At 38.0% G+C, this 27,491-nt stretch overlaps 2 protein-coding genes across 3 annotated transcripts; one reads left to right on the top strand and one right to left on the bottom strand.

Annotated features, from left to right (window-relative positions):
* The first annotated feature begins 699 nt into the window (after nt 1–699).
* Nucleotides 700–20,671, top strand: LOC129256101 (uncharacterized). 2 transcript variants are annotated; one of them, XM_054894413.2, is made up of 7 exons: nt 700–999; nt 7,042–7,256; nt 8,241–8,456; nt 9,301–9,596; nt 10,202–10,372; nt 12,572–12,803; nt 18,959–20,671. In XM_054894413.2, the coding sequence occupies exons 2-7, from the start codon at nt 7,100–7,102 to the stop codon at nt 19,327–19,329; spliced, it is 1,443 nt and encodes a 480-aa protein (XP_054750388.1). In that variant the 5' UTR covers nt 700–999; nt 7,042–7,099; the 3' UTR covers nt 19,330–20,671. The 2 variants fall into 2 exon arrangements, with proteins under 2 accessions (XP_054750388.1, XP_063971734.1); XM_064115664.1 differs by having other exon boundaries at nt 739–999; nt 8,217–8,456.
* LOC129255986 (uncharacterized) lies at nt 19,443–27,491 on the bottom strand. Its single transcript, XM_054894331.2, has 5 exons — nt 27,197–27,491; nt 25,386–26,995; nt 24,349–24,869; nt 23,512–23,716; nt 19,443–22,063 (listed from the first exon to the last, which is right to left on the bottom strand). The coding sequence occupies exons 1-5, from the start codon at nt 27,489–27,491 to the stop codon at nt 21,995–21,997; spliced, it is 2,700 nt and encodes an 899-aa protein (XP_054750306.2). The 3' UTR covers nt 19,443–21,994.

Below are 27,491 nucleotides of genomic sequence, written 5' to 3'. Positions count from 1 at the left end.
GATGAAAGCTCGATGTCCGAGCTAAAATATATTTTGTATATTGACTTCAAAACTTGCTCCATATTAGCCTATTGAACAAGATATGAATCTCATCGAACAGGCAATTCTGGCGCGAAGCGCAAGCAAAAGTTTTATATAGTAATATGAAATATTTTTTTGTTGTTGCAAGTCTTCCCTTCACATTATTTCATTCTCTCGTCTTCCTCTTATTTTCCTCTTCAGTTCTTTTTTTTCTTCTGCCTTTCTTCTTTTCATTTTTTCTTTTCTTCTTTCTCCCTTTTTTCTTTTTTTGCTCTGCCAATTTTTTCAGGGGGGGCACCTGGGGGGGCACACCAAATCTCAGGGGGGGCACGTGCCCCCCCAGGCCCCCCCGTAGCTACGCCACTGAGTAGGAGGAGAAGAAGAAGAAAAAAAAGGAAAAAGATGAGAAGAAGAAAAAGAAAAGGAAGAGGAGGGACGGGCGGGTACGAGTGCTTAATGTGTGTGTGTGTGTGTGTGTGAATGTGCGCAAGGGCTCACGTTTGTATGATTAAGTGCGTTTGTGTTTGAGACAGAATCCAATATCATATTCTCTTTCTCATTTAAGAAAGGAAATACATGCAACAACATCTTAGTAACTAATGCGGGGGATTCCCCATAAATAATTTGTCATGATGAAACGACCATAATAACTTGAGCTGACTTAATGACGTCACGATTACAGACTCTCATATTGTTCGAACTTCCTGGTATGATGCTGTACATGGACAGTAACATGGAGTAATACGTGCCAATAATCTACATCGACTCAAAATAATTTCAAACGAATTCGAAACAGAACCACATCACATACCCATGTGATGTGTGTTCTAGCCGTGAAGCGCTTAGAAGCCAAAGAATACAACTTTTACTTCGACCTTTTTTGGTATTATATGCAGTTGCATTATTTTTTTTACTAAAGGAATAAGAAGAACTACATATTATATTGGTCCATCATGATACGCTTGATCATGATTTTTGGTAAGTAACGTTAAACATCATTATAGTATTATGTGATTGTGAATGATATAATGACATCTTTACATAAATGTTATTAATAATAGGTTTCATTTGAATTATTAATGTAACTAAGAATAATATATAAGCCTAATTGTTTGGGGCCAAATGGGTGAAGCGCAATATAACTAATAGTAAGTCTTATTTTAGTTGTATTTCTCGGGCAAAAAAAAATCAGTTTGTCAAGGGCGGACATTTTACATGTATTTCCCAAGTACAACGGCCTGTGAAAGATTTAATTATGGGATGTATTGGACCTTTGGTTTTTCATAGTGAATTGCAGGGGCACCTCTAAGGCAGTGGCGTAACAGGCGGGGGGCAGGGGGGGCAAGCTGCCCCCCTGGCGGAGCTCACCGGGAAAAAAAAAACGGGAAAAATAAAAAAAGAGGGGGAAGAAAGGGAAAGGGAAAGGAAAAAAAAAGGAAAGGGGGAAAAGGAAAGGGAAAAGAAAACTAAGAAAAAAAGGGAAAACGGGGAAAAGGAAGATAAGGAGAACGAGTCAGAAAAAAACAATTCCCCCCGATATACAAATACATAGCATGATCAGTAACACAGGGAAATAAATTAAAGATGACAAAAAGGCAAACAAAAGCGGGAAATGAAGGCAGAATGGAATTAGCCAAAATCTAAATTGGAAAATAAAGAAAAGGGACAAGATAACGTACACTACCGGGCTGCCGAGGATTGAAGATAACGAGCGGGAAGAAAGATGGATGGTACATAGCATAATGTCGTACATGTCATATGAAATTCTATCATAAACTTGCAAAATCTCCAAAGCTACCGGGGTCTCTGTCCAAGAGTCAAGACCCCGTGCAGTGGGGGCTCTTCATCTGTAACCTTTAATGGGTTCTACATGTATAACGGGCCCCTATATGGACCCTTCCTGCATTAAGCTTTGCGTTGAAGCACTGGCGTACGGGGGAGGGGTGGTTCCACAGCCAAGGGGAATTAAAAGAAAATAAAGGAGGCAGCGAAATGACATGAATGAAAAAAATATATGACATGATATTTGCTATGATGTAAAAATCTATCACATAATTAGAATTTCATTTTAACGGGCCATTTTTCTTTCTGGCTCGCTTCGCTCGCTGGCGACTTTTTACAAATTTTCCCACATTTTCTATATGGTGTGCCCCTCACAATATTTGGATGATTACGATACACAACTGCACTGAATTTATGTGTTGTGTGAAAGCTATATAAATATACACGCAATTTGATTAAAATAAGTGGCCATCTGTAAGGTTTAAAATGGCTTTAATATCAAGAGATTCCGGGGCTCTGACCTGGACCCCACCCATAAAGCACTGTTACATGTATATGGATGAGTTTGGACCTTGGCCTCCCAAAAATCTACAACCAAGCAACAAAAAATTAGGAAAGAAAGGGAAGTGTATTATATTTTTCTGAATATCACGTTAAAATCTATCTTCATGTTAGATTCTAATGAAAAGGTGGTTTTTTATCTCGCTCGCTTCGCTCACACGGGACCTATATTAAGCTACTTCTTGCAACAAGCGCCATACTGGGCCCCCTCGAGCATATAGAGCTTCGCCCTGATGCTCACAACCATAACAAAAATCCTGTTCACCGTGGCGTATATACAAAAAAAGAGAGAAAAAAGGAAAGAGAGGAGGGTGAAATATGATATCATCTTTTTAACATTATGTCAAAATCTATCACAAAATTGGATTTTTGCAATAAAAATGTCAAAAAATTTTGCTCGCTCGCTTCGCTCGCTCGCATTTATATATATATATATATATATATATTTGCCCGATACGCTATATCGCCCCCTCAAAATTTTTGCCTTATGACGCCATTGCCTGTTCCATTGATATGACCGGGACATTTTTGGCTCTTGCCCCCCCTGGCCACTGACCCCTGTTTTTACGCCGCTGCTCTAAGGGGGGGGTGAGTGAATTCCCCGGCTGGAATTTTTCAAATAGTGAAAACAAAGAGAGAAAAGGGACGAAGGAGGGAAGAAAAAAGAGCTGGGCCCCCGTCTTAATAAATAGTCACAATTGATCCGATCAACCACAACTATGGAAAGCCAGCAACATCAACGTATTGTTTGTTCAAAATATTTTCTAGATAAACAAACACTCACCCACACACACACACATACACCCTCACCCACCCTCACACACACACACACATAATATATATATATATATACACACAACAAACAAGTAAATCCCCCCTTAAACAAAAATCCGTAATTTTTTAACCAAGAGGAATTTTAAAGATCTTTTTGCATGAGCGTGTAGGTAATTTTAAAAGATACCCTCTGAGTTAATGAACCAGAAATATTTTATGTCATGCTCCAGTAAGCACCGACAGAGGCATACTAGTCACTTTTTTAAAATCCCAAGCCTTACATCATGACATTGATTCCATTTTATCGGAACGAATTCGACATTCTCATCGTGAAAAATGTTCAGATGGCAGCATGTAAAAGATACTTTCTAAAAGACGATAAAATCATTTTGCTAACTAATTAAACATTCACGCTTGAATGAACATGAGGAATGTGAGTAGCTCTTTTTTACGTTATTGGAACAAAATGGAATTGCTTACTATGGATATATGTCACTTACCTACTTGCATGGTTCATTTGATTTGATTTCTTATGAAAATCCCGATGTCTAGTGTTTCAGTTAGCACAATATTCGGAAATTATGCAAATAAGAAGAAAGTTCAAGGACTTGGACCCACTCTGTGCCGTATCAAATGATTATTTTGGTGTGCGCGCCTTTCGGATAGTGTCACTCTGAAGTTATGTGCGAAGGTTTATGAAAAAATTGTTGGCAGAAGTAACAAAAATCGTACATGAAACAAACCCTCATTTCACTTTTGTTTACAATTTTGATTTCCTCTCTCATAGACACTGCGTACACTATGGGTGCATATATGTTTAAGAATAAGTAACCCCTTATTCAATATTGTGGAACTTTTTTTCAAAACTGTCTTTAGCAATGTCATTTTGCAGTAATGTTTATCAACCTATGGGCAGAATTCTGTGCAAAAATGAAATCGATTTGTTTAGTCATGGATGAGTGAGCACATATCAAAAGGGGAAAAGGGTATTTTCAGTGTCACATACTCATTTTGAGGGGTTATAAAATGAATAATGAGGGCAAATTCCTTTTTTTGAATGTCACTTAATTGCTATCTTTATCATCCATTATTTTTTTATCCCCACACACTTTTTGAACTATTTACATTTTCATAGTTGAACGAGCACACTTGAAAATTTACACTCTTAAAAATGTTGGGCAACATACTGTCCACACAATTGGTTAAAACTTTGATTGATTGAAAACTACCCAGAGTTGGATAATTTTTTAACCAATTGTTGTGTGGACAGTATGTTGCCCAACACTTTAAGAGTGTACAAAAGAATAGTCTTTATACTGCATAAATGCATTCTTTTCCTAACAATTTCTCAGGATCGGTTGAATTTATGGAAAATTAGTGGTGGATCCAAAAATTTGAAAATGGGGAGGGGCACCGAGATATTGGGGGAGGGAAGCAACTAACATTTTCTAATTTCAACATGTTTTTTTTTTAGTTAAAGAGGATACTACCATAGACCCCTATGATGATATATCACAAAAACATTAATGTGCTCAATCAACCATGAACACATTTTATCAAAATTGTGTGTGGAGTAGCTAAATCATGGATAGTAAAACAGCATTATTAGCACCATAAAATATACCAAAACAACCTCCGCCCAACTTTGTATTTACACAATCTGAAAAACTACTCTTGTGAGCGTCAAAAATTGTCATTTTTAATTCAATCTTTGATTACTCATGCATGACTCAACCGATGGAATCTCATTTTTCCCAGGAGTTGCTTAATGAGTGTAAAAAACCACCTAAGAAATATTATCTCAAAACCATTCCGTTCAAAAGTTACAGCATTTTGATTTAGGGGGACTTACATTTGTGTTGAGTATATAAGAAAGCTGGCAGTTTCTAAGATCAGAACTTAGAACTCAGAGTTTGAACGCGATAATTTTTAGACATAATTTCCCAGATGGTTTCCTGGCAACTCCTGTGAAAAAACGAGATTTATATATATACATATATATATATATATATATATATATATATATATATATATATACATATATATATATATATATATATATATATATATATATGTATATATATATATATATATGTATATATGTATATATATATATATATACATATATATATATATATATATATATATATATATATATACATATATATGCATGTAAATATATATATATATACATATATCCCTAAACACTGCTCTACCATTAAGATAACGAGGGATCGAACCATGTTGTATTAGAAAATTATTAAAATTAATATATCCATACAGTTTGTAGGAGAAATTAGTTATTGCCTACAGTAAAGCATAGTTGTTTATGTAACGCTTTGACTGTATTTGTTTAACAGTCTAAACAACTATGATTAATTCATTAAAGATATATTCAAAATTAAACGTTGGTTAAAATTTTAATTTCTTGATTAAAATGTTAAACAACTGCTAACAAGTTCATATAGTAAACAGCGTTACATAAAACATTTTGAACAGTGCTTTTACTGCCTCTTTCTAAAAAAAAATGTTTTCCATACATCCATATCTCAACTTCCAAATGATATTGATTTTTTGCTGAATTATTTGATTTGGGAATGCGAAATGTGCACTTAGTATAAAAACGACAACGAAAATGATTTTGACGATATAATCTACAATGAAATATTTTGCATACTTGCCCTTTTTTCGTTATTTTAAATCAAGGCATCAAACCTTATCACCGTGGGTTGGTTATCAATACATATAGCTCATTATTTCTTTCTATTTTAATACACAGGTTTATAAGGTGAAGTGTTTTCCTTTCAATTCAGTTCTGAAAGTGAAAATGGACATTGATTTTGAACGTGGGTGATCATGTTTGTCTAGTTATCGGTAGTCTTTGGGCAAGTCCTCATGCGCTGTTTATTTGCCAATCCAGGGTTTTAAAATAGACTAGGACAGTGTGCATTTATAGTAGTAATCGCCGGACAGCAGCGATAAAGCGCCTCGCGTGTTAGTATGTTTGTATTACAAAATTCTGGATGAATTCTTTTCGGTGAACTTGCTGAGAAGCCATTGCGAAATGAAATCCCAATGGAAGGACCTAGTGTTCATTCTCAGTCAACTGACTTTGGCTGAGGTTAACAACAGTTTTGCTAGGATGCAAGTTGTGTCTAGGCTGGCACTTAATGAGTATAAAACAGATGATTTTGGTATGAAAGTGGTACAAATCAAATTTATTCTAGCAATTCAAGTTATAAACTTTTCAGAAGTTGTGTTCAATTCATGAAAATAGATACCATATATGCAGAAGTCGCAATCTAAGTTTAAAGGTATGACCACTTGTGGGAACTTTATTCTCAACGTCATATATTCTCAACAATATAGTTTACTATATAATTTGATAATATTCTGACATTCGTTTATTTTACATCAAGTACAATTTCTTTAGATGAAAAATCAATCAATCTCAAAGTAAACAGGTCAAATTTGATTTGTATGTTCTCCACTGTTGTCAACTTGAATCATTACCTCTTCTGCTGACATGGTGGCATTTCTGTGCAACTTTCACCATGGTGTGTGAAATTAAATCACTGTTGTTTTCATCAACTTTTTCCAGACCCTCTCAACAGCAGCCGTTACGGGCATTTGCATTGAATATCGGCAGCCTAACCAGCCTTCCTAACTTATACTGCTTATGTGTTATTATAACCAGTTTACCAAGTTAGATAAGATGTCATTCCTTTGAAGAAATACCTTAGTCAGAGGCTTTATCCTCTTTTGTCATTTCTGTCACCTTTCTTGCTCTTCGCTTGTGGTCACAAGAGGATAAATTTGGCTCTTTTTTCCTTTGGCAAAAATATGTTTATATCTGATATGATGCGCATGTAAACTAAGATGTATACACCCTTTTTTTAACAGGTCTTAACTTCATTTCAGCATTCAATGCCAACGTATTGTAAAACAAAGTGACAAGACTATGAAACACTTAACAATGCTTCAAAGTATTTTGCTGAGGTTGCAACTACAAATGTTGGGAATATTTCACTGGGCACCTATTCATTGGCGACATCGATGTTTGTTGTGTAGCAATCACCTTGAAGAAAGCAAAGCTGATCCATTATTTGAACCTCAAGGTAAATTATACTACTATTTCCAGCAGGCTGTATAGCTACTGCCAAAATGGCCTTTAGACTTTCAATATAGCCCTACTAGTAATCTGGAGGGGTAAATATTTTTGGTAAATGAACATGACATGAAACTTTAGTTTTTTTGAGAAAATAATTGAGACAGGCATTTTATTTTGACAAGAAAACAGCGATCAGTTTTGTATTCCTAGTCTGATTTACTTCAAACTGTACGGTGCAAATGTTTGGCTTCCCTTTCGCATGCTTGTTATTGTATTACTACCTGAAATTGTAAATAGAACAAAACCACAGATCCTTAATTATGTACAGACAATTGGACAGTTGTCCACCAGTAATAATTTTCTTACCCAAGTGCCAATATTTAAATTGGTCATGTCTCAGTAGTCTTGTTTTTATAAACAGCGATCAGTTTTGTATTCCTAGTCTGATTTACTTTAAACTGTTGCCGACCTTTTTCTGCATGGGAACAAGGACATCTAGTAGTAATTATTGTTTAATGAAATAAATACACAACTTAACATCAACTAAGAAAGATTTATCGTTTGTCAAAAGTGATTTTTTATTCAAGAAACGCGTATTTCAGGGATAAGAAATTAGATTGTGTGAATATATTTTCTATAAACATATTAAATAATCAACTACAAAGGTTTTTCTACGATATCATTAATAATTGAAGTATTTCTTTAGGCACTCATTTCTGTTTGCTTCGTCGTTTTGATGATTATTTGAAAAAGAAAATAATCGAAACTGAACTGAAATAAATTAAGGTTGTAAATTTTTTTCGAAATGTTCGTCATGTTTATGTTTGCGCGTGCGTATGTGATTGAGGTTTTACAGGCGTGTGTAAATTAGATAGGCCTACATACATTAAGTTAGAGAGTGTATTTTTTAACGATTGTAACCTGTATGATTTCTTTCAAACCCCTAATATAAACCGATGAATGAAAGTCTGTCAATTGATTGCAATCTCAGCTGGAAACAAGCACAATGAAGAAGCGGAACTACATGACAGAGAGTTTCTTGAGGACATGGACGAAAGTGCTGGATTATTCCCATCCCCAGACTTTAGGGATGAAAGCAGTAAGACTTGTTGGGACGAAGACGAAGGTAGTGAGAACACTTGTGCTGTGTGTGAGAGTCTACAATGGAACAGAGAAGGTGACGTCACCAGGAATATCAAGGAGTGGCGTAAGGATACATAACAATAATTCCACCTAAAACTCAATTAGAATTTTCTCAGGATAATAATAGTATCAATAATCCACAATACCACAATCTCCATGTTTAGACTGGGTGAAGGATAAGAAATATGTTTTGTCGAACGACTGTATTACTGCATTTTCAAACTGAAATATGTTTTGTCGAACGACTGTATTACTGAACTTTCAAACTGATATCTAGCCTAACTGGACAGCTAGTCCCTGAAGTTCGTAAACAAAATTAGGTCTATCCGAAACCAATTATCAACAGCCAATTTATGTATACGTACCTTGCTTAATTCACTATTTCATTACACCAAATTCCTTTCATATGATTAGATGAAGACTTTAATATTTGCCTGTCCAACTTAACTAAACTTCCTGATTAACTAAGCGCTTCATAAGACGCTGATTGAAAAGCGCCCTGGTGTAGCGGTTCTGACTTTCGCCTTGTAATCAGAGGGTCGTGTATTCGAATCCCACCATGGCCTTGCGTCCTTTGGCAAGGCGTCAATCCACACTTTGCCACTCTCACCCAGGTGCTAATTGGGTACCGGTAGGAAACAACCATCTTTGTGGTTGGTTTAGCAAGACAGCGCCTAGCAGGCTGCGAAGAAAGCTATGAATGCAGTGACCGGGTAATGATTGTGAAGCGCTTTGAGCAGTCGTAGATTGATAAAGTGCTATACGCCAATTATTATTATTATTATTGTTGTTGTTTTTATTATCATTATTATTACTATTAAGACACTCACATGATACATACAGATTTTAATTTCAAGTTTATTTCTCAGAAATCGTTTCAATGAATGAAATCTCTCATTTACCCTCAGTGCCTGGGCCATACCGCAGAGCCATCGGAACAGTAGTTTCTATGCTATTCATGATAGTGCTAACGGTTGGTATGTGCTACATGACTGTCCTCTACTTCTGTTACCTGTTTGGTCGTGAAGACGAAGTGATGCATTTGACTTCGTTCATGTCATTTTCAATCAGCTTGAGTTCGGTTGCCTTGATCTGTGTCTACGGGAAGGTCCGGTATTACTTCAATGGATATGGAAAAAGGCTGGACATGGAAAACATTCAAGTGAACTGGGGTTGGAGTGAAATGATGCATCAAGATTTTATGGTAAGCTTACTGGTTTGTTGTTGGTATCCCTCAACCCCTCCACCTTTGTTTGTCAATTATTGGAATATAGATTGGCAAAATGACACAGGACTATACCAATGTATAGTCTGGTTCCATGCGATGTGGTATGACTCTTGAAAATCAATGTTTTTAATATTTCAAACATGTACTTGTACATATTTCTAATCTTTATTTGTATGGCGATCTGATGAATAAAAATAACTGTGGAAAGAGAATATGGTTCTTCGAATTTTATGATATAGAGGCAGGAAAAATAGATATAACAATAATGCATCGACGTTAGTAGGCTCGTAAGCATATGGTAAGTAGCAACTTAAATTTTGCAGATGACTTGTATGGTAACTATGTTTATCGATTATGGTTTACCCATGGAGGTAGAACCTACAAACAGTGCACTTCGTCAATTCCGTTATCATGGTTATGTCATATAAGTGGGGAGCATTCCGGTATAAGGACTAGCTAGCAATCTCACGGTAACAATTTCTCCTTAAACCCATGATTGTCGGCACGACCATGGACCTAGAGGTGGTAGGTCCATAGTTCGACTGAATCTCAACCCCAAACTATGCTTTATTATTTTTCAGACTCGACGTCTTCAGTACCTGTGCGGACCTACGGGGTTTCATCTTCCAGGAATTCCATTTCATGTAGCATGTCTCCTATGGCCTGTTGTCAATATGGTCTTCGAAATAGTCTACTTCAACAGTTTGAGCCAGCTCCAGCCTGTCATAAACCTCATGTTCGCTATTATAGAGGTGTGTTTAGAGCCTCGCCTAATGCCCATTCCCATCCCTTAAGGGCCCGACCATAACCAGGGGCGGATCCAGCCTTCGCCAAATGGGGGGGGGGCCGGAATTTTTTCAGCCATATTTTCTCCGATCGGCCGCTCGAAGATGATTTTTGGTTTCTTTGAAGGAATAGTCCTAATAGTCACTTTTTAGCTTTATTCTTATTAATCAACATAAATATATAATATCATAATCCTTATTTATATAATGCGAGCGCGAAGCGCGAGCTAAATATTTTGGAAATCTTGTGTATTTTTTTCCTAAAATTTGAACATTCTGGGCAATGTTTTTTATCCTGAAAAAGATGTGTATGCAACTAAATAATTACTACGAACGCGAAGCGCGAGCAGAAATTACTACGAACCCATTAAAGCAAGCATGTTAAATGGGGATAAAGATGGAAAATTTATCTGTTAAAGATTGCATGCAGTTAGCCATGAAGACGTTACATATTTTAAAAATCAAATAATGCGAGCGCGAAGCGCGAGCGGAAAATTTCAAGATTTAGACCTACTGAACGAGACACTCTATTCATGTTTTGTAAATAATGAAAAGGATGAGTAATTGGGGATCTTCCTTACATTAATAATGCGAGCGCAAAGCGCGAGCAGAACATTTTCATGTTTCGTTTTGAACTGATCGAAAAGGTACCTGTTAAGGACTGCCACTCAGCCATGCATGGAGACGTTACATATTTCAGCAATCAAATCATGCGAGCGCGAAGCGCGAGCTGAAAATTTTTGACATTTCTACATAAAGAATTGACAATTTTAATCAATTTTTATAATCGTAAACAAGATAGCTATGTAACTAAATTGGTGCGAGCGCGAAGCGCGAGCGGAAAAAATCGAGATTTAGACCTAAAAACGGGACACTCTATTCATGTTTTGTAAATCATGAAAAGAATGAGTAATAGGGGACCTTTCTACATTATTTGAGAGCACAAAGCGCCAGCAGAATTTTTTTGATACTGTGATCTGAAACTGGATAATGATAATGTCCGTAGGACATGTCATCATATGAAAATGAAGACTGCCTGCCTTTTACTCTTGCTAAGCTCAAGATGAAACAAAAGGGACAATTCAATTATTAAATTAATATCTTATTCATTAATGCCTAATGAGGGTTCGAAATCTGATGAGATGATGGCCTGAAAACTGGACATTTCAATCTCTTTTCTAATTATAACTAGGATGCATCAGTTAATATATTATTAAACATTAATGCGAGCGCAAATTGCGAGCCGTCATGAAAAGGGGATTTTAAGTAGTTTGTTGTATAATCAATATTGAGACATACATAACTCACCAATCAATATGCGAGCATGCAGCGCTAGCTGATACGTTTTGACAATCAGACCTGAAAAGGGCTATTTTGAAAACTTTATGGAATACACGAAAATAATAGGTACCTGATAAATCAAAATTTGCGAGCGCGCAGCGCGAGCAGAAAATGATAAAATTCAGACCATAAAACTGACATTTCTACAGAGCACTTTTTAAAAATCAATTTGTAAATCACACAAAATAATGAAAGTTCGATTTCCGTGATGAAATATGTTTTGTATATTATATATTGATATTCAAACTCCATATTGAACAAGATATGTAAATCACCTAAAATGCAATGCGAGCGCGAAGCGCCAGCGAAAATTTTTATTTAGTGACATGAAAGATTTTCTTAATTATTTTCCAAGTCTTCCCCTCATCTTATTTTATTCACTCGTCTTCTTCCTCTTTTGTTTCCCCCTTCTTTTTTTCTCCTCTCTCTTCCCTTTTTTCCCCCCCCCTTTTTTTTCTTTTATTTTGCTCCGCCAATAGGGGGGGGGGGGGCAGCCCCCCCTGGATCCGCCTATGCATAACCAATAAATTATAATGAGGTGCAAGTTATAGTTTTATTTCAATCTGGACGTGCTGTTCAGGACTATAAGACGTCAAATGATCCACTCATGATTACAAGTGTGTTTTTTTACACCCCCTGCCAAGATGAGGTGAATTATTCCAACAATGCAAGGCCTGAATTTCTTTCATATTCAAATGTCACTAATTACGACCTAAACAATTTAGTATGAAACACACAAGGACGATTTTTAGTAACAGAACTTTAGATGCAGTTAATAATGTTCTTTTGTTTGACACCAGGAACATTTGCTCTTAATTTATCCAGGTATTGTCTGTCACAGCTGGGATGCTGTTATATGGTGTATTCTGCCATACGATTTTCCACCTGCGTTGCTCCTTCGAGATCGAGTGCAATCTCCTCCTCGCCTTCTTTATCGAGAACGAAGGTTACCTCGATCGATGTCGCATGCGGTTGGCGGAAACCTACCGTGACTACAGAATCTTTCAATCAGCAGTTAGGTCATGGGTTGCTTTCATCGTTTCAATCGGTATCCTTGGTGAGCTACATTTATTCAAATAGTTGTCATTTCTTTTATATTATCGGGGATGGTTGGAGAGGCTTAAAGATTTTCTGGCAATGGAAATTCTAAAAAAGAAAATATTCTCATAAGATTCGCAGGCATTCGTCAAATCATGTCCTTATGAAAATCTTTAAAAGGAAATTTTAATATTATTATTATTCAACTATTAGTGCGGTATGATGTGAAATCCCGTAGGTTTTTTGGCCAAAATAATTTTTTTTTCCTTCAAGAGGATCCCTTTGGACCCAAAATGACGGGGTTCAGACCCCTCCTTCCCTTCGTGGGGGGGGGGGGGTCATTTTGGGGCGCCATATTGGCCTGTTTAAGCCCAATAGGATATCTATTATTTTCAACCTCATGATTTCTCACTTTTCACCAACTTTATTTTTAAGTTATCTGAGGTGTACAAGTATGAATATTTGTTGATTTTTTGATGTCAATGTTTTTCAGTTTACCACATGACGGCGTACTATGCGAAAAATGGGAACATATTACCCAAAAATGTTATTTTCCCCATTTTTGGCACTAGAATTAGGACAAAATGATTACAAAATGAAATCAAGATACCATGTTATACAGTCAAATAACATCACATGTAATTTATAGGATTGTTCTTGGTCAATTGATATAAAAATCAACCCCATTTCAGGATGTTATGCATTGAAAACCTTACTGACGATAAAGCACTTCCCTCAAATATCAAATGCTATGCACTGTAATTTTATTAATAAATCCGAAATCTGCAATTATTTCATACAAAAATTGGCATTTTGTTTTTTTTCTATCCGCGGGGCGGAAAGGATGAAAAAAAAATCGAGCTATTTTGTTCACAAATACTGGTACATGACAAAATTTCTTCCCGATGTGAAGAATCATTAGGAAACATTTTCCAGTAATAAATAAAAGTAATAAACATGAGAAAGGGACACCACCTACTTTGTTTTAACCATTGAAACACTGAAGCTTCCTCAGACTTCCAATTACAGTCAGTGGTCAGTCGCTGTCACTATCTGGAGCATCCTCCCTTGTCTGGTTGACACAGTCCCCGCCGTAGCATTTGCACAAGGGAGTGCAGGGCACCCTGCTTTGCAGCCACGTTTGATTAGTTCAAGTACTGCCCGAGAACAAGGCACTAGACTGGAAGACATCCATTCTCTTCGATAGGAGGAAGCACTGGGTAATTAGTTTTGTAGGACTTGTCTCGCGTCGTGATGTAATTGACACGTAGGACATGCATGTAGGATGTGAGGTAGTAAAGCAGCACGAATTGATGGAGGCAACATCTCACCTTCAAGGTTCATTGAGCGGAAGAGTCCCATCTGAGTGATAGCAGGGTTGTTGGACCTGCATGAAGAACAGTACACGACTTACGGAATGTTCTAGTGCTTTCATCTGTTTTGGAAGCTCTCCACTGCTAAGTTCAGTTGGGATTAAACCCTCGCCCAGTTCTTTGAAGTCAGCTCCGGAAAAGTTATCAAGCCCAAGAAGGACTTGACATTTTTGATGTTCGATGACCTGAACCCTCTCCAGTCATTCATTTTCTTGAACAGCCAGGGGAATCAGGCACGGATCTTGTACCTTGTACCTTGTAGTTTCAATCCCTGAAGTCCTCCACCAGGAAGGGTAACTCAGGGCTGACGAGAGTGGGAGTATTATTACTCTGTTTTGTTTTGTTGCAAGTTTTGCATGTTTAGTTTTGCTTTAAGTATGTCAGTGCTTTTGGAGGATACCATATCAGCTGTGAGGTTATTCCAGTGGGAGATTGCTTCAGGGAAGAAGGAATTAGCCAGTTGAGTAGTTGTGATGAACTTTGAAGTGACGTCATACAGTTCATCATGGGATCTTCTTAGTCTTGTTATTTTTCTTGTGGCATATTTATTTAAGTCAAGTTGAGTTTCTCCATGGATGATCTTATATAAGTTGATGATTCGGTGATTTCGCCTCCTTTCTTCGAGAGACATCCAGCCAAGTGTTGTCATTATGTTAGTAACACTGGATCCCCGTGTGTAGTTTCCTGTGACGAACCGGGCGGCTCGTCTCTGAACCATTTCCAGCAATTTGGTGTTCTTGACTGTGCCTGGGTGCCATGCTATCGAAGCGTATTCTAGGTGGGGTCTAACAAGTGAATGGTATAAACGTTCCTTCACTGTTTTAGAGCAGTGATAGAAGTTCCTTCTGATGAAGTTTAACGCCCTCGTACCTTTGGCGGTTGCCTGTTGTGACTGCTTATCCCATTTTAGGCTGTTTTCTATATGTATTCCTAGGTATTGATGGCTATTTACTTCCTGAAGTTGTTGACCAAGGAGTAAGTAATTGGTATGTCCTGGTACTCGCTTTCTGGAGATCCTCATGACAGTGCATTTGGAAGCGTTGAATTTCATCCCCCATGTGTTTCCCCATGTGACCAAATTATCCAAGTCTTTTTGTAGTGATTCTTCATCAGAGGGGTTGGATATTGCTCGGTAGAGTATGCAGTCATCTGCGAACAGTCTTGCCGTGCTGTGAACTGCTTCTGAGAGGTCGTTTATATATAAGATGAAGAGGTGGGGCCCGAGGACTGTTCCCTGCGGAATACCGCTTAGGACTGGTAACCACTTTGATGTTTTACCATTCACTACTGTTCTTTGATATCTCTGGGTCAGGAAGGATCTTATCCACTCAAGGGTCTTGCTACGGATGCCATACAATTGAAGTTTCTGCAACAATTTCTTGTGGGGGACGACATCGAATGCTTTACTAAAGTCGAGTATTGCGATGTCACATGTCTCCTTGTTGTTGTGATGAGTAGCAAGATCATGGATTGTGGCAACTAATTGTGTGTCACATGATCTACCCCGTCTGAAGGCATGCTGGTAGTCAGAAAGGATTGAGTTTGAAGTAAGGTGTGTCATTAGATGGCTGTCTACAATATGTTCCATAAGTTTGCAGCATACACTGGTCAAGGATATAGGGCGATAATTAGCTGGATCATTTTTAGGACCCTTCTTGTAGATAGCAGCGATGTTCGCTTTACGCCAATCCTCGGGAAGGATCCCTTGGTCGTATGACTGTTTAAATATGAATTGAAGGACGGGGGCTATTTCTTCAGCTGTAAGTTTAAGAATACGGTTTGGTATGCTATCTGGTCCTGCGGCCTTTGAGACATCTAACTTGTTCAATAGCTTGAGGATGCCACTAACTGTGATGTTGATATCTGGCATATCAGGGATGTTTCTTGTTGGAAGGTTGGGGATTTGGGTTTCGTCCCTGGAGAAGACGCTCTGGAACTGTTCGGCCAGTGCGTCTGCTTTCCCTTTGTCATCAGTAATGATGTCGTTTCCCTTCTTAAGGCTCTGGATCCCTACGTTGTCCTTTCGCCTGGTTTTGATATATTTCCAGAACCGTTTATTACCGGCTTCTGAAAGAGTTGCTATGAATGTCCGTTGGGCTTTTCTAAGTTCTTTATTGACTACTCTTTTTATTTGTTTGTATTTGTCCCATCTATCTTGTCCTCCGAGTTGCTTTGCCTTTGAATAGTACCTCTCCTTCTTGCGGCAAAGTTTCTGGAGTTTGGGGGTTAGCCAGGGTACTCTTGGTTTTCCTGACACTGTTTTTGACGGTACGTGTTGGTTGACAAGGTCGTGCATTTTGTCTCTAAAGTTGCACCAATTCTCTTCGACTGATTTACTACCAGGATTTGAGTCCAAAAAGTTCACGCAAAAATTATCTGCGTCTGTTTTGATTTTGTTTTCATCCATCTTTTTCCATTGGTGGATCTCTCTTGGCGGCCTAGTAGGCAGGGGTGCTTTAATGTTAATTTCCACCATTACTACGCTGTGGTCAGAAAATCCTGGGTATGGGTGGATGTTCTTCACAAGAGATGGGTGCGTAGTGAAAAACAAGTCTAGGATATTTTCGGTTCCACTAGCATCTCGACGTGTTGTGAAATTGACGAGTTGTTCTAAGCTGTGTTCGTCAATAATTCCTAGTATGTCTCGTTGAAGTGGGGTTGTGGCCTCGGTTGGAGTCCATGACATATTCGGTATATTAAAATCCCCTCCAAGTATGATGTAGGGTGTGTTAGTTTCCTGTTGGATTTTTTCAAGGCTTTTGCTAAGATTTTCTAAGTCATTACTATTCGTTGGGGGCCTATAGTAGGAGCCGATATAGATACTGCTCCCATCATTTACAAGAAGTTGGCACCATGCTGACTCACTGTCTTCTTCAGCGAGATCAGGTCTCTCTATTATAGGGATTGTTTGGTCGAGGGCAATGAAGACTCCTCCTCCCTTTATGTTCTTACGGTCTTTCCGGATGACTTGCAAGTTGGTTGGAAAAATTTCAGCTGATGTTGTATTTTCATCGAGCCAGGATTCTGATCCCAATATGATGTCTGGTTTGGTTACTGTGTGGAAGGCCTGAAATTCAGTTACTTTATTTCTAATACTCTGGAAGTTAGCTATGGCTATTTTGATGTTGTTTTTCTTAAGTTTACATGAACTTGTATCGTTCAAGGTTTGTCTAACTTTAGATCTAATAGATCTACTCTCTTGTTTCTTCTCAGCTTTTCTTTGTTTAATAGTTCGTTTAGGACTTGATGTAGTTACTTGGATAAATTCTCTTTAACCTGAGTCGCTCGATCATAGAATTCTTAACAATATGTTTCCTACACTCACTATAATAAACCAATTTTAGTTCCTGATCATTTAGGCCAGATAGATGGTCAACAAGCGTCTGCAGAACAGTTTCACCTAAAGACACTCTCTGCTGGACTGAAGGAGGTCTTCAATTATGGCTGTATTATTTACTAGTTGCTTGCCAGGGATTTAAGCACCTTTACAGATCACACATTCCTTGTTTTCATCTGGAATTATGATATAAGAAATTTTCTAGAAATACAAGGATACAAAGAAGACTCATTCGATCCAGTCCTAATGCTATTTCCTGCTGAATCAAACATTAATTATTCTAAAATTGTGCAATTTTTCAAATTTGTGAACATATCATGATATATTTAAGTTTATATTCAGATGTCATTCATGTCCCGATGTATGAAATGTTTTTTTAACTAAATCAACTTACTTTTTGGTAAAGAGTAATATTTTTTTCAAAGTCAAATGTATTTACAAAATTTGTGCATTTGGGTATTTTTCCCCTCCCTCCGATTTCAAAACATCAGATAAAATGTTAAAATCAAGATTTGAATTTGCTTTCCTTCGAAATTGAGGCATACTGCTGGTTTGTAAGCTGGGAAGTTCTCAAAATCTTGTGAAGATCAATGAATAAAGTAATTCAACCACAGAAGTGGTAGAGACAATGCAAATTGTCCTCATTTCGGAATGATTAAATAGGAATGTGCGCGAGCAAACGCGCTTAATAACGTTTGGTGCGTTTTGATGTGTATGGGTGCATGTGGAAGAGTGGACGTATTTGAGGGTGTGTGTGAATGTTTACATATTATTTTAATACTATATATTGAAGGTCCCGCACCAAGTACATCTTACTTGAAACTTGATACATATTTAATGTAAAAGCGAGTAGGCCTACGCTCATGTGTGAATATTTGTGTGTGCGGGTGTGTGGGGGTATGCCATAAAAAAATGTTGGTTATACGTTTGTGTCTATCAGTATTTGGAAATTGGCTGAGAAGTATATATGACAATTCGAATAGAAGTACTTGTATCGTACATAATACTCTAGAACGAGTGGCCAATTGGTGAAAGTTGTATGCCAGGGGGAGTAGGGGATATGATTGGTAGGATAGTTCATCGAACTGGAAGTCTTCAGATAGGCATTCTAGCTGTCTAGGGATGATAAAAATACCAGAAAACGATCCCTTTTTTTAACCAGTCGCAAAATACTCCTGATTTTAGGGGGTCTCGTGATAGGTGATCCCCCTCCCCCTCAAGCAGCGGATGGGGGTCGGGAAAATTTGAAACCCATCATTTTCTAATAGACTGGACCCCAGTGAATCCAAAAAATGCAAACAAAAAAATATATTGTGGCATAAAAATCCTACGGGAGCTGTGTCAGTGACATACCGTATACCACACTATATTGGGTGATTCATAGATACTGTATATTTGATTTGTCATTACAACAAATTCACCTAAATTAATTTTTATTGCCTGTTTCAATTCTCTTCTTTGCAGGACTAACTATTCATTTGAGTTGGAACTACGATGTCTACAGCGGGAACGAAAAGCTGAATATAAGCAGCAAGGACCTCATCCTTCTCAATGTGCTTATCTTCTCTGAGAAGCTTATGATCATTTCCCTACCTGTCATTGCGGTAGGTGGGATGGACCTAAGCTATCTATGGCGTCATTTTCAACTGGCTCTCTCAAGGAACCGTCGAAGTAAGCAGGAGTATTTCTGGGACCGTCTTATCTATTACCTGCGTGATATGAAGGAGAATGACCAAGGAACCGGTGTTACCGCTTTTCTCTCTGTCGTCTCATTGTATACAGGACTTAAACTCGGGGCGCAAAACCTAGACTATTCCGGTGTTCTGGGACATTAATGATGATGATGATGTGGCTTTGTTCGCCGGAAACAAAATTATTTTCCCCTATAGACAATACACACACCCCCACACGCACACAGACACATGATGGTTAAATTGGAGTTCATTTTCATATTACTTTACAGTATCATTTATTGAATAATATATAAACGTGTGGAGGCCCGGAACAATGGAATTAGTTAGGCAGGGCCAGTAGCGTAGAGATGGGGGGGGGGGGGCGGAGGCTCTTGCACTCTCCCCAATTTCTTCACGACCAAGAAAAAAAAGAGAAGTGTGAAATTTGATATTATTTTCTGAATATTATGACAGTCTTTCAAAAAATTTGATTTTTTTTTTGGTAATAAAATATCAAAATATTTGCTCGCTCGCTCCTAACTTTGTATAAATTTTATGCAATATATGCCATATCACCTCATACTTATTTTTTGCACATTAGGCCCCTGGGCAGGGCCATTCAACATGAATGAAATGTATTGAATTTAGCGGAACATCATTGGCATCTGCAAATATTCTGCTTAAGACAAAATACAATGTAATACAATACATACAAAATATACATACAATTTGAGGAACATTTGAGGGAAAGAAACATAACACAAGGCAAAACAAGGTGTTACACATGATTCAATACAAGTAATTTTGAATGGAATGTAACAATATCATAAATATGATACTGATATTTGTATAGTATCGATAATTGTTATCATTGGTGCGGTGTTAAATTCATGAGTTGTCAAGTTATTTATCAATTTGTAAGGACATCAAACTTCTATATGTTATATGTATTTTATTTTGTATATGAATTGAAGTTGTCAATAAAAACTACTTAATACGAAAAATTGTAATTACTATGCTTATCTATTTTATTTTCCTTTATTGGAAGATACATAGATCCTATATAGTTATACAGACCAGCAGCACTTGCTAAAATTGTCACTTTACAGCATTCATGAATTATGATATAACATGAACATTTACCCAAAAAAATCCAGGCCGTTCTGACCCGGAATTACTACATGTCATATAAACCTTCCTCGGTTAATAGTAAGCCTTTAAAAACTTGAATCGATTCATATATTGCACCTGATATTAGTGTTACATTTCTTTAAATCCTTAATCATTACTGTCCAGGTTTTTATGAAGGAAAAACGGTTTCACACAGTGAAGTTTCACTTTTCAGCATGTCTGTACCCTTGTATATTGTTTCCAGTCATCGCAACAGGCACTTCTTTAGAAATGTATCTCCTTAAAACACGTTAATGTGTATTATACTCGAATCATATTACTCGCATATGTTCAGATCAAAGTATATATGATTCAAGAAACGCAAAATAAATTTAAAGAAAATGAAAACGAGTAATGTGTCGTTCCTTCTCCCGTTGCCGAGTCATTAGCCACCTATCGCAATCATCACAGACGCTAATATTAGGGTCCCCTAATACAAAAGTTAACGCTTAATCATAAACTTGATTTTTAATATTGATTGTACATTATAGTCAATAGAATCAAACGTAGAAAACTGCTCTACAATCAATGCTAAGCTTTGTGTTACAGGGGGGTTACAGGCCCTACAGATCTGCTTTTCGTGTGCAAAATTCTTTCCCGCGACACCCGAACTATACATGCATGTACATTACGACTGATGGTCATCATCGTATATGCCGCTGAGCCGGCGGTGAGCCTCTACTATGATAGCTGGCTGGAGATATTCGAAATGCAGGGCCCACAATAGATTATGACATGGATAAGAAAGTGGTTTTTCAAACAAATCGAGAACAAATTGAGTGAGGAAAAACTTACTGAATTAAGGCTTAGATATAGATCATTACAGTCCATCGAATCGATATTGCATTTAATGTGGATTATTGGTGGATCTCTGGCAATTGATTCCATGGGTCAGATCACCGCTCCAGCCGAAACCATTTCGTATGCGTTGATTATGTACACAGCATGTTTACGTCTGAACACGTACCAGCCGAATTTGCGGGGTTTTTTCTTTTGTTTACTCCTTCCCCAACGATATGCCTCTAGCACACAATGTAATGGGCATTATGTTTTACTTTCTCCAGAAATGGGGGATTAGATTCAAATTCCCGGGGGACCACTTTCATTGATGAGTGGATACCAGGCACGACCATGCGGTTTCGAAAAGCACCCTAAACAAGGGAAGCAAGGCTTTTCCAGATTATGAAAATGCATCTCTTAACAAGTATTTGGCTTGTGAAACCCTACAAGTATTGGAAATATATCACTTTTTTGCAGTATTTTAAACATCGGGTGCCTATACGCAACGTACTTGCCCACTCTGTCCCCTTTTACGCGTGGTCGCGCCCGGTATCCACTCTTCAATGGAAGTGGGCCCCCCGGGCGGCCTCTCGAGCTCTGGGAGGAACCAAATGTGGCTCTGGAAAGTCGTCCTAGAACGGATATATCGCTGTTACCATAGTAGCAACCGGAATTTTGCACACGAAACGCATATTGAATGTTTCCGTTGCAGATGCGAAACGAAAAAAAAATCTCATGTCACACAATTGGCATTACAGGACAGAGTTTAACGACCATGACGACGGGCCCAAAAGTCTCTTCCAAAATCAACTAACGTAAATAAGCGTTCGCGTTCTCCAACGAAAGGTCGGGATAATAAGACCGAAACCTGACGGATTTATATCCTTGGTCGTTGAAGTGCTAGTAGCATATGCTCGAAGCTGCTATCTCCATACGTCTTTGGATCCTGCATGATTGGGGGGGGGGGGCACAAGCATAAAATATTTCGATAACTACCGATTTTTATATAGAGCAAAAACACCCTTTTTCAAAAGTTTAAGCAATCAATATCCCTTGGATGGGAATTTAATGGGACATTGTAAATACTAAAGGTTCTATATAGCATTTACAGTGATTGTGATTTCTCAACTGATCGGTATACATAATTACGGGAGTTTAGGCGCACTGTCCGAATGACCAGCCGTCTTCTCCTCTTATCCCATTTCTTGGTATCATTGACAATACAAATCGAAATATTTATATGAAGAAATGTTTATTCTTGATACCAAGAAGGTTGGGTTTATGAAAACGGCTTACCATAGCCGACGTACATCATCCGCATAAAACATTCGGGCGTTACAGCCCCATAATTGAAGCACGGGTGCTTGTAATCCTTCAATAACCAGATCCTCTCCGAGGGACACGGCAATAATGATAATTGCACTAGCGCACCATCTTTCTTTCTGGTTTTCTCCCTACGCTGCTTTCGGAGATCAGCCCTTTAAAGCTAGGCATGTCTTCATGAATATGTATTAGGTCGGCAGATGATGTCATATCCCCAATTGTTCTTTTGTATTTATTATATGAAATTAGGTTTATTAAAAAATTTCTACCAAGAACTAAAACAATTGTATTGACGACTGATTTTGAGCATTAGTTATTTATTGCCGCAACTTATTTTATTATAATGGAGACATATAATTTACACATGTATGAAAACATGAAACAATTATGATTTCTTGTAATAACACAAGAAAAATGAAAGTGGTGATATGACATCATCAGCCCACCTAGTGAATATTCGTGATGATCTGCATATAACTGTTTTCACAAAATAATGATAAACTTTAAAATCAATAACTTCGTTATTTGTTATCAGATTTTGATGATATTTTCAGCGTTTTGCTCTGTGAATTTACTCTGTTTATTTAGATATGAATATTTTCAGCCCGGACCATCCTTTTAAATCCTTCCAATCATTCAAGGGTTAAGTTGAATATTGCCATCTTTTCACAAGCACTCTCAATGCGTTATAAAGGAAACCCCAAACAACATAAAGATAACAGTTGGTTGTAACATTTAAGATGTTTTTTGTGCATGTACGTCGTATTATGGATTCATGGTATTTTAGACTTATAGCATTTCTAATCGTACCAGTTGAGTAGTCTGCAGGCACAGACCCTGATTGAAAATTTGATCAGCAAGTGTCACGCAAAGACTAGAACATACAAAACTTGCTGTTTCAATTCTGAGCGAGAGGGCTTTAGTACACAAGGCATGAGTAGGCTGCACATTCAGACCCTTAACTCGAGTGAAGGGTTAGCACAGCAGACTACCATTTGGGTTCTATAGCTCATCATGATCGTAGAATGTCAACCTTTGGTTTCAACAGATTTCAGCAGAGAACAGACTTACGGAATTCAGTGCAGCTACATACACCCAGAAGAGATCTCTTGTGTTTTCGGTGGAGAGGTCGCGGTAATGTTCACTCCAAGCGGTGAAGTCATTCCTCAAAAACTTTTTCTCAGTCACACGGATGCCGTGTGGAGCAAGATCGTCATCGGGATGATCTTCATCATGGTTTGCAGAACACAGAGGGCTTTCAACATCTATGAAGAATCTAAGAGATAAAGATTCAAACGTGTTGTCCACTGTGGCTTGCAGTTAAAAAAAATGTAAATATACTGTGAACAAGAGATATAGTAGAGGCTGAGAAATACCCTAGTGTGAGGCCCATCCTCTTTGAATTAATTTTTAATTTTCCAATTTGAAATTCTGACAAAATTTCAAATTTAGACGTCATTCTAAACATAAGCTGACGAGAAAAATAACGGTAAAAATTCCCCCATTCGAAGACACTTTCCCATCAGAAAAAAATTCGGAGAAGCAAAGAAGAAAAGGAGAGAGAGATAAAAAGAAGACATGAAAGAGGAACCCAAAATCCCCTTAGCTGCCTGGCCTGCCCCCTCCCCCTTCTCCTCGATCCGCACTCGGACGGAAGTTTATAGAATAATATGGATACAGTACATTAGATGTGTCCATATTGGGGTACCTTTCTTTGTTGATTCTTAATTAATGTGTGAACGCAACGTCATATTACTTAATTAACTTCATCTGCAGTCCCATCCATGCATTAATTTTGAAAATTCACTTTGGAAAGGCTTACAACTAAAATTATTCTTTTATTTGTTAAGATATAAGGGAAGTCCAATTAAAACCAATGTGGAAATGATAAAGAAAGAAAATTGAGACCTCAATTTGATAATAGTTGGTCTACGGATGCTTTCTACGATGATCCTGATCATATCATCATACTGAATTGGGACTTCCAAGACAAGAGCTCCGGGAGCCGTCATATGTGGGATTGTGTGCTTGATGAAGAAGCTCACTGTTTCGGAAGAGATGCATGTTGATCTGGAGAAGATTGTGAATCCATACATGGGAGACAGCTCAACAACAGTTTGTCTGCCGTTGGTCTTCAGTAGGCCATCAACTATTTCCTTCATGAAACTGTCTGATCGTGTACGATGATCGTTTGATATGCGAATCTCCTCGACGTTAGGTAGACTAGCGAGTAGGGTGTGGTGATCTGTTGTGACTCCCATCATATCAAGGCGTCTTACGCAGCAGAGTTTGTCAAGTGTGTCATCGATTGGGAGATGACATCCTTTCAGGTCCAACTTTTCCAGGGACTTGCATAGAGTGAGGGACTTCCAAAGGAGATGCACTTGATGGTCACTGAGTTCGCAGTAGGAAATCACCATAGTCTTGATCTATATTGAGAAAGGATGATACCGACTAATTAGTGTGATTAATTGGGATTCAATCACAATGTTTTGTTATAATGGTAACATAAGCTCAGAAATACAAATCGAGGAGTGGTGTGTCTTGTAAAAGGGCATGTTAAAATCTAGAGATAGAATGCATATTTTAAACAAACACCTTAACCGTCAACACATTACACAAGGTAGAACAGAGAAAGCGAGTGGGAGAGAGAGAGAAGGGGAACGAGGCCAGGGGGGATGAGAAATGGCACAAACGAAACTGAGAATCACAGTTCTATGATGCTATGGACTGGGATGATATTAATTTACTAATATCATGAATATAAAAGAACTGGACTGGCTTTTTTATAGCAGTGTTTAGAAATAACGAAAAAAATTATCAGTAGCTCTAATTCAAATTACACATTTTTTGTGGATATCACAAAGTAACTTTTGTTCGCTGACTAGAATAATATGAAACGCCATGTAAAGGCCACATTTGTTTGGAGATAAAATGAAGTGTACCTGTGCCTTGATTGAAAGAGGTATTCGTGCGAATCCATACACTGTTCTAGACGAACTAGTTTCCACAAAATGAAATTCTCCATCCTTGAAATACGGCAGAATTGTGGACGTCAACTGCTGTTCGGTCAGTTTTTCAGTAGATTCGCAGAGAATATCGAAAACAAGGCGATGGTGTTGACTTCTTTCTCCTATTGCGTGCAAGTGGGGTAGTGGTGATGACCAAGAGATTGTTTCGAACCCCTTCAAAATAGTTAAGCATACTTCGTCAGAAGAACCTGCAGCGAATTTCAACACATTTTCAAGGTCAAGTACCCTTGATTCTGTGGTGATACATTGGAGTATTCCTAGCAATTTATCTTGATCAAGAGTTGACAGATATAAACCTGCACAGTGTTCATGCGCCAGTTTGTGGTAGAATTCAACGAAAACCGTCTCTGCTTCGTCCCAATCACTAGATTCTTCTATCACTGCTTGTTTAGAGACTAAACCAATCTCAACTGCTATATCAAGTTCATGAAGGCAATCGTCAAAATCTTCTTGATCGAATAACAGTTTTCTGCTGTCGCTAAGTAGACTGTTCAGGGCGACTCTTCCGACTTGAGACACAACTGATTTAAGGAACCCTTTCTTAGGTTTAGCGACCAAACTTTCAAAACCGACACAACTCTTCGATCGGGCATGCTCAAGAAGGTATTTCAACAACCTACTGAACAAAGCCGTTTGTGATTTAGTATCTTGTAGAAATTGCCCCTTCCAGAGAACACAAAACGCCATGCAGAAAAAGGGTATATTACTCAAAGATCCAATTGAGACTTGTTCCTTTAGATAGTTCTTCAGTCCCGTTGCATCTGCCACCTTACTGCTAAAGAATCGATCTATATAGTTATCAGAGTCCTCCTCTGAAAACCCTTGTATTTCTACCTTTGCGTACACAAACGGAAGTTCATCAATATCAAAATCTTCTTGGCGATGTGGGCGACATGAGAGTAGAACACGGCATTTCTGAAAGCGCTGATATAGAAGTAACTCCTCCAGACTACTCTTTGGTCCGTCAGATGTTATTGATCCATTGTATTCGTCGTAACCGTCAAGGAGAATAACGCAATCTTCCTCATTCTCATCAATAAACTTCTCAATTTCTTGAGGAGTGACGCCCTCTATTCTCCCCAGGAGCTGCTTTACAATAGCTTCTCCAAGCGACGTATGCTTACCACTCCTCCTGAATTTTAAAGCGAACACAAGTGGCACGTCTTTAAGAGGTGAGTCTTCAGCTCCATTTGCCCAATCGCAAGCAAGTTTCGCCAAAGATGTTGTCTTACCAATTCCAGCACCACCTATCATCAGAATGCGGTTTGGAAGTGACCCGTCGACCTCGGTCTTGAAGATATCATTGATGGAACCAGGAAGGAATACTTTCTTGACCTCGTCACCACCTCTCTGACCCCTTTCTGATACTAGAAGGCTAATACTTGTGTGAAGATCATCATAGCCAGTATAGTTAGTCTTGTCCCAAGGATTGAGTGCTATTTTACATGTTTTCCTGTAATGATCGATGAGTCTTTCTCTGCATCTCTTGAGCGATAACTTTGGGGTAATTCGTTTTAGCTCATCTAATGCAAAGAACGATACGAGAAGAAAATAAGAGCGTGAATATGAGTTAGATATAGAAAAACATGACACATATCCTTTCTATTTACTTTGATTCAACTGCCTCTTTGATTTGGATTAGGCCTATACCTCTTGCTGACATGCAAAATTTTCTTTTCATTACACTTTTATTGCTTAATTTGTTACATCTTAGAATTACGTACCACTTTCAGAGATGTCCTTTGTAGTCCCGGTTACAGTACTCATCATCTCTTTTACAACCTTTATAGTTGGCTCACCGGACGGCTCCCTCATTCTCCATTTCTGAAGCATAACCACGGCAATCTCTTTCGTATCATCTCGATACTGTTTCTTCAGATTCTGTACTTCGGTCACACTAATTCCCAGTTTATCTCCGAGGTTGCAGAGGTGACCGTAGGGAATTGTCCCAGAAATATCCAAAATGTCTTTGTCAGTGACGCCACGTCCGACGTCATTTCCGTTTTTCGTCTCCGCCAT

The sequence above is a fragment of the Lytechinus pictus genome, chromosome 1, assembly GCF_037042905.1.
Source record: "Lytechinus pictus isolate F3 Inbred chromosome 1, Lp3.0, whole genome shotgun sequence".
NCBI classification, from domain to species: domain Eukaryota; kingdom Metazoa; phylum Echinodermata; class Echinoidea; order Temnopleuroida; family Toxopneustidae; genus Lytechinus; species Lytechinus pictus.
The sequence above is the reverse complement of the archived record's forward strand: the minus strand, read 5'-3'. Positions and strand labels throughout refer to the sequence as shown.